This window comes from Myotis davidii, unplaced genomic scaffold (genome assembly GCF_000327345.1).
Source record: "Myotis davidii unplaced genomic scaffold, ASM32734v1 scaffold449, whole genome shotgun sequence".
NCBI lineage: Eukaryota > Metazoa > Chordata > Mammalia > Chiroptera > Vespertilionidae > Myotis > Myotis davidii.
The window spans coordinates 10250-17853 of NW_006383007.1; the positions used below are offsets into that span (position 1 = coordinate 10250).

A 7604-nucleotide genomic window follows, 5' to 3' on the forward strand; every position below is an offset into this window, starting at 1 on the left:
GGCTCCAGGTACGACACGCAGATGAAGTCCTGCGGGGTGAGACGGAGGGGGCTTGGTCACCAGCCGGCCACGAGCATCCTGTCTCCCCCCTACCCCCCTCCCCACGCTGAGTGGCCTTGGGCGAGACCTTTTCCCTCTCTGGGCCCCAGACTCCTCTCCGTAGAGAGAAGGGATGGTAGGACGGTCGTGAGGCCGAAGTCAGGGTACCCGTGGCGACCCTGCTGTGCCACCTAAGGCAAGGCCCTCTGCACCCCGCCTCTCCGCGGGGATGACCCTGCAGGGTAAGTCAGTGTTTTGGTCTTGGCACCGAGGAGGGAGCACGCCCCCTGGCGGCCAGCACACGGCTCGCCATCATGTATGTATTCATCTGTCACTTCCTCATCATGTCAGCAGTCCTCCTGCACCCCAGGGGCAATGCAGGGCAGGGAGGGCGGCATACATAAAACTGGAGGCAGATCCCAGCCCAGCAGCTCAGGGTTCAGCTGGGACTGCTAAGGCAGGCGGAACAGTTCAGCCCTTAGGGCTGGAAGAGCCTGGGGTGGGACAAGCTGGAGATGGGGGGTGGGCGTGGGGGGGACTGGAGGGAAGGAAGAGGCTCCGTGATAGGGGGAGGGGAGCTGGGCCTGAAAGGTGGAGGGTTTAGGCCAGGTGGAGAGGGGCAGGGCAGGGCGAGGCGATGCGTCTGCATGTGGCTGGGGATGGGAGCATGCATAGGCGCATGGACACACACACACACACACACACACACACACACACACACACCAATGGCACCTACACCTTCCCCCACCAGCCTGGGAGGGAGGATCCTATGGTGGAAGGATGGGCCCTCCAGTCCCTGCTCCCACTCACTGTGTGACCCTGACCTCTCGGAGCCTCCATTTCCTCAACTGTAAAGTGGGAAAACACCAGCCCTTTACAGTTTACACCATGGCTGTGAGGGAGGCCTCTTTCCCAAGCACCCAGGGGGCAGGTGGGAAGGGGTATGTGCGGGACTGTCCCTTGTGGAAGGACGGTGACAGGGGTGCATACCAGGTGCCAGGCCCTGTGTCAAGAGCGTCATGGGATCACCCTTTCTTCCCGGATGGGAAGTCCAGCTCACTCCCCCCATGGCAGTGGGGATGGTGTGTGGTATGGTCTCCCCATGGCGGTGGGGATGGTGTGTGGGCCTGGTCTCCCCATGGCGGTGGGGATGGTATGTGGCCTGGTCTCCGCATGGCAATGGGGATGGTGTGTGGCCTGGTCTCCCCATGGCAGTGAGGATGGTGTGTGGGTACAGCCTCCTCCCGTGGCAGTGGGGATGGTGTGTGGGTATGGTCTCCCCATGTCAGTGGGGATGGTGTGTGGGTACAGTCTCCTCCCATGACAGTGGGGATGGTGTATGGTTACAGTCTCCCCCCATGGCAGTGGGGATGGTGTGTGGCCTGGTCTCCCCATGGCAGTGGGGATGGTGTGTGGGTACAGCCTCCTCCCATGGCAATGGGGATGGTGTGTGGGTACAGTCTCCTCCCATGGCAGTAGGGATGGTGTGTGGGTCCTGGTCTCCCCTCCACCCCCCGGCAGTGGAGATGGTCTGTTGACCTGGTCTCCTCCCATCCACTGTCCCGGGAGTCACCTGCACGGAGGAGCGGGAGGCGCGGGCCTTGTTGAGCGTGCGCCGGCGCTCCCAGCGGTGGATGGAGTCCTGCACCTCCACGCTCAGCTGCCTGGTCACCGTGATCTTGTCGTAGTTCTTGATGTGCTCCAGCGCCCCGTAGGTGGTGGTCAGATAGTAGGAACCTGCGGAGACAAAGGTGTGCCAGTTGACTAGGGCCGCCTGGGCCCACCCACAAAGGGAGCCCCTCACTTTAGAGAGGGAGGAGGACTTTCATGAGGTTCCCTCCCACTTACCTGGCCTCTCCCCCAGCCCTTTAGGTATCGGGACAATGATTTTTGACGTGAGGCTGACTCTCCTAGTGACCCACCCAAACTCCATCTTCTTGTTCTTCCTTACTAACTGACCTTTACCTTTTTGAGGGAAGTAACAATCAGTAGAAAATGCTTACTGCCCTGATTCCCTTGCAACTCAGTGTAGAGGGCAGGAGACCCCGTTCTGGCTATTTAGATGTAAGTGGAAGTCCCTGGGTGGGGCAGACTCTGGGTTGGTGAGCACACAACACAGATGATGTATTAGAGACTTGTACACCTGAAGCCTATATAATTTTATTAACCAATGTCACCCCAATAAATTCAATTCAAAGGAAAGAAAAGTAGCTTCTATTAATACACACACACACACACACACACACACTAGAGGCTTGGTGCATGAAATTCGTGAACTCAGGGGTGTCTCTCAGCCTGGTCTGAGCTCTCTCACAGTCCGGGAGCCCTCAGGGAATGTCCAGCCAATGGCTTAGGCCTGGGGGAGTGGGCCTAAGACAGCAGTCAGACATCCTTAGCGCTGGCACTGCTGCTGCACTTGACAGCTGTGAGCCCGGCTCAGGGCTTCTGGCTGAGCGGTGCTCCCCCTGTGGGAGTGGGCTGACCACCAGGGGGTTGCTCCTTCATTGAGTGTCTGCCCCCTGGTGGTCAGTGCGTGTCATAGTAATCGGTGGTTCTGCTGTTCGGTTGATTTGCATATTAGCCTTTTATTATATAAGATATAAAAAAGGAGGAGTCTCAGTTGATATGTCCCTTTGGGTGTTGCCCATTTCCTTCTTCCGGCCTGGAACACAGACGTAAGCCCCGAGGCATAGCAGCTGTTTTGTGACCAGAAGTGAGAGGCACATAGACAAAGGCTCACACCTTAAGAACAAGGGACAGAGCTGGGCCCACGCTTTCCTGATGGCAAGGCTGAAAACCGCCATCATGATCAGTTGCATACTCCACTTCTTGGTGCAAGAGACATCCAGCCCTTCACTCCGATTTAAACCATTATTAGGTGCATGGTGAGTTATTTGCAGCTTAGAGCATCCCTAACTTCCACCGGATGAAGCTACATTTACCTACAAACTCTACAGCCAACATGAGAGATGGCCACGCCCTGGCTGGGTTTGGTGGAGGTTGTAACAAAGGGGTTTATGGCCACAGGATCACACACCCTGTCATGGCAGGAAAGAGACATTAAAAAAAAGTGTGCCAAGGCCTGTGTAGAACTTGACCTGGTGTCCCTTGTCCGAGAAGGGCCATGAGCCACTCATGGTCTCCTTTCTCAGGGAAGCAGGAAGTCCGGCGTGACCGGAGGCCTGTCCTGGTGCCTCCAGCCCTGCTGCCCGGGAGTCCCTGTCCTCTAGTTGGCGCGCCACGAAGGTCCTGTTTCCCATCCGTGATCGCGTCTCCCTGGCTGGGACCTGAGTGCCGTGGGCCGATGGAGAACACAGATCTCGAGGCAGAGCAGGATCCAGGTCTCTGCCCTGTGATCTCAGGTGAGTTAGTGTCCTCTCTACACCTGTTTCCTCGTCTGCACATCCCATAATATCCACGTGAGAAGTAAATGAGATGATACACTAGTGCGTACAGTGCTTAGTAATGAGCGATGCACAGAGGGGAGGTGACCTAAGGGAGCTGCTCTGGGGTTCTCACCCTCGCAGGAGAAGGGGAAGGACCCCCAATCCTGCAGCCACTCCTTTTGCTCATGTCCTGTTTCTTTTCACAGCCCAGGAGACCCTCCAGGCCACTTCCCTTTGACCAGAGGCCATGCAGTGCCACCGAGGGCCACTAGGTGGCAGGTGATGCCAACCACAGTGAGGTTTGGAGCTGGTTGTTCCCTTTGGGGAGAAAATGTTGCCTGTTGAGGGGTAAACTCACTGCCCCTATTAAGAGCATGGCCAGCTGTCAGCCAGCGTGGAGCGTGGACGTGGTGGATGAGTCCATGCGGCTGCTTCTGGGAGCGGTTTGGAGTCTGAGCTGGCTCCAGCCAGGTGCCCCGCAGCTACCTGGGTCTCCTGTCCATCCCATGGTGGCAGGATGGTGGGAGCTGCAGGGAGGGGCTCACAGGGGGCTGGGGTCCCATCAGCCTAAGGACCTCTCCACTTCTCATCTTCCCAGCCTGATCTACCTGACCTCTCACACCCAATAGATAGGCTCGCTGCAGAGAAAATGGGACCCCGTCACTTGTCCTTTGCCAAACGACAGCAGGCGGAACACGAAGGTCCCACACGTCACAGACTCCGGAGCCCAGCTTGCGGGCTTTTTGTTGAACGCAGAACCGTGTGCTACTATGAACCGTGGAACACGAGAAGGCAGAGCCCAGCTCCACCGCTCCTTCTGCAGAACACAGAACTGCCCAGACACGTGGAAAACCCCAAATCCAGCCCAGTGCCTTCACTTTCCCGAGCCAGAGAGGTTACACCACTTGCCCCAGGTCTCCAGCCAATCAGAGGCAGAACCGGGACCGAAATCCAGCCCCCAAACCGCTGGTTTTACTGCATCCTGTGCCACTTCTCCTCTGAGGTTCTAGCAACTGAAGTGCTCAAGACTGGGGACTCCCCGAGGGCGCCTGTGTCCAGGCACCGCTGAGCTCCGTGAGGACCCAGGGCAGGGACTGTCGGCGCCCTCTTTACCTGTGCGCGGGGGCTTTGGCGATGGAGCACCCTGGGCACCACCGCCCAGCTAGGACGTGAGGGTGAAGCCGGGGAAATACAGTGTTTATTCCTCGTCCTTGGGCCCAGATACTTCCAGATGGGGGTGACAGCTGGCAGACTTGAAGGGTGGGAGCCCCTGCCTAAGCTGGGGATCCCCAAGTCATCTCAGAACAGGAGGTTAATAGCTGTTGAGGCCTGGCCTGGGTGCTGCGACCTCCCACCTGGCTATAGGCCTAGGAACACGGATGCAGGGAGGCACCCATGCCAGCCATGCCACCTCCTGGTGTGTGCCGCATGGTGTGACATTTGTCCCCTGGCCCCCATGGGCAGGGTCTGACGCTGCTGGGGGCGGGGGGGGGGGCTGCTGCTGGGAGGGGCAAGTGTAGCAGCCTGGCTAGTTTGTCCTGTTTAATCTTTATTCCAGCAAACACACCACGGATTCCTTCGAAATCCCCTCACAGGGCCAGAAGTGGGGTGAGGGTCTCTGGCTACTTAAGTCTGAAAGAGGGCAGGCTGCAGGGGATTGAGGCAGCCTTGGGTCAGAAACTATACAGCATTTAAGGCCTTTCTGTATTTATGCGTACTTTCGTTTTTCTCAGGAACACACTGTCGCCCATAACAGACCAGTGTTCCTGCCTGAAGGATATCACCTTTTCCACCGGAACCCCATAAGCTTCAGGAACAGGAAGAAGGACCCAGGAGGCCATGGCAGGATGGGGGTGGGGGTGCAGGTCCATAAGGAGAGAGTAGTTGGGCCAAGGATGTCCCTGTCCTGTCCCTGCTCAGCCCCTGTGCCTGGCTTGGAGCCCCATTTAGGAGTCCTGGTGGCCAGGGCGGGCTGGTCACTGCCAGAGAGTGAGCCAGTGCTGAGACCACCCACAGAGCCTCCCGGCCTCACACCATCCTTTGTCTCTAAGACTCGGTAACAGCCCCGTGGGTTTGGGGATCAATCCTTTCACAGAATTTGTAAATGATTTGTTCCCAGGAAGATGAGCAACATATGCTCACTGTGGAAAATTTGGAAAACAGAAAAAAAGTAACGAGAAGATTCTCTGTGCTCAGCGACTCCCTTGGTCATCTGAGCCCTGTCTTGCCCGACCGTCCTATCCCACCAGCCTTCTCCCTGTCTTCTCAACATCCACTAGATGTGACAGAACAGAAAAAGGCATTCATTCATTTTCATGAGACTATGAGTCTCACCAGTCTTGCTTGCACTGCAACCCAAGTGCCTGGCAGGGGCCCTAAGCACACAGTAAGGGCTCATTGAGTAGCTGCTATCAGTGGTTCTCAACCTGTGGGTCACGACCCCTGAACATACATTCTGCATATCAGATATTTACATTACGATTCATAACAGTAGCAACATTACAGTTATGAAGTAGCAATGAAGATAATTTTATGGTTGGGGGTCACCACAACATGAGGAACTGTATTAAAGGGTCGTGGCATTAGGAAGGTTGAGAACTACTGCTAGATGAACAGATGAATGGGTGGATGGATGGATGGATGGATGGGGAGATGGGTGGGTAGGTATCTGGGTAGATAGATGGATGGGTGGGTAGATGGATAGATGGGTGGGTGGATGGATGGGTTGGTGGATGGATGGATGGGTGGATAGATGGGTGGATGCGTGTGTGGGTAGATGGGTAGGTAGGTATCTGGGTAGATAGATAGAAGGGTGGGTAGATGGATAGATGGGTCAATGGATGGACAGGTGGGTGGATGGGTGTGTGCATGGATAGATGGGAGAGTAGATGGGTGAGTGGGTGGGTAGATGGGTGGATGGATGTGTGGGTAAATGGGTAGGTAGTTATCTAGGCAGATAGATGGATGGGTGGGTAGAAGGTAGATGGGTTGATGGATGGATAGGTGGGTGGATGGATGGGGGGATGGATGGGTGGGTGGATGGATGGATAGGTGGATAGATGGATAGGTGGATGGATGGATGGATGGATGGATGGATGGATGGATGGATGATGGATGGTGGATGGGTGAGTGGGTGGATAGATGAGTGGGTAGATGGATGCACTGGGTGGCTGATAATCACTGCTGAAGAGGCCTGGCTTCTATTGAATTCCTACACCCTCTGGGAGGCAGGTCATTCCAACTGCAGGAAGTTTTAACTATGGAGGAGAGAAAAATAGATCTAGTGGTCCTAGGGCACAAACCAAAGGCACATGTGACAGTAAATGTCATGCTTTCCACGCTCCTCTGACCTTCCAAGAAATCACAGGAGCTGTTGCTCAGAGACTGATGGTTGCTAAAAATGCAAACAGATGCAAAGAGGGTCGGTTTAGCATAAAACCACAAAGCCCAAAGGGGCCACTTGGGGCCTGAGAGCCTTGTTTCACCCGTGGAGGCGGATGTCTTAGAGGACAATTCGGGGTCCCTCAGAGCTGATACCTCAGCAGGCTTCACCTCTGGGATTCTTGGTGGAGGCGTGGCTGAGGCTGAGTGGGTGGGAGGAATGGGAGGGAAGGAGGAAAGGGGAAGGAAAACGGAGGGTGGGTGGAGCAGGCCACAGCCCTGCCATTTACTCATAGCCTTAACCTCCGCCCACTGAGGGCCTGGCCCAGGGCTGGCTGAGCAGGGCTGAGAGCCCACAGGGCCGCCCAGCCTGAGAAATGACCACCGTTCCCCGCTCAGAAGCCCCACGGACACTGCAGCCTTCTCTTTTACACGACTAGCAACTGCTGTTCCCCCTTCTATTTTCTTATTAATCCTCACCAGAGGATATGTTTTCCATTGATCTTTAGAAAGTGGAAGGGAGGGGTAGAGACAGAAAGAGAAACATCCATGTGAGAGAAACACACTGATTGGTTGCCTCCCGCACGCTCCCCAACCAGGGCCAGGGATCGAGCCTGCAACCGAGGTATGTGCCCTTCATCAAAATCAAACCCGAGACCCTTCAGTCTTTGGGCTGACGCTCTAATCATTGAGCAAAACCAGCTAGGGCCGTTCCCCATTCTTTATCTGGCTGGTTCCTATTCAATCTCCCATGCTCTGCTCAGGTGTGCCCTCCTCCAGGCAGCCTTCTCTGACTGG

General features: G+C 55.9%; 1 protein-coding gene across 1 annotated transcript in view; it reads right to left on the bottom strand.

Moving 5' to 3' along the window:
- The window catches only part of RIN3 (Ras and Rab interactor 3), an 88129-nt gene that overhangs the window by 993 nt on the left and 79532 nt on the right, over window positions 1-7604 (bottom strand). Inside the window, exons 9-10 of the mRNA XM_015557638.1 lie at window positions 1613-1776; window positions 3-29 (exon numbers count right to left, since the gene is read on the bottom strand). Of these exons, the coding sequence (XP_015413124.1) occupies window positions 3-29; window positions 1613-1776 (191 nt within the window). The remainder of the gene's footprint in view (window positions 1-2; window positions 30-1612; window positions 1777-7604) is intronic.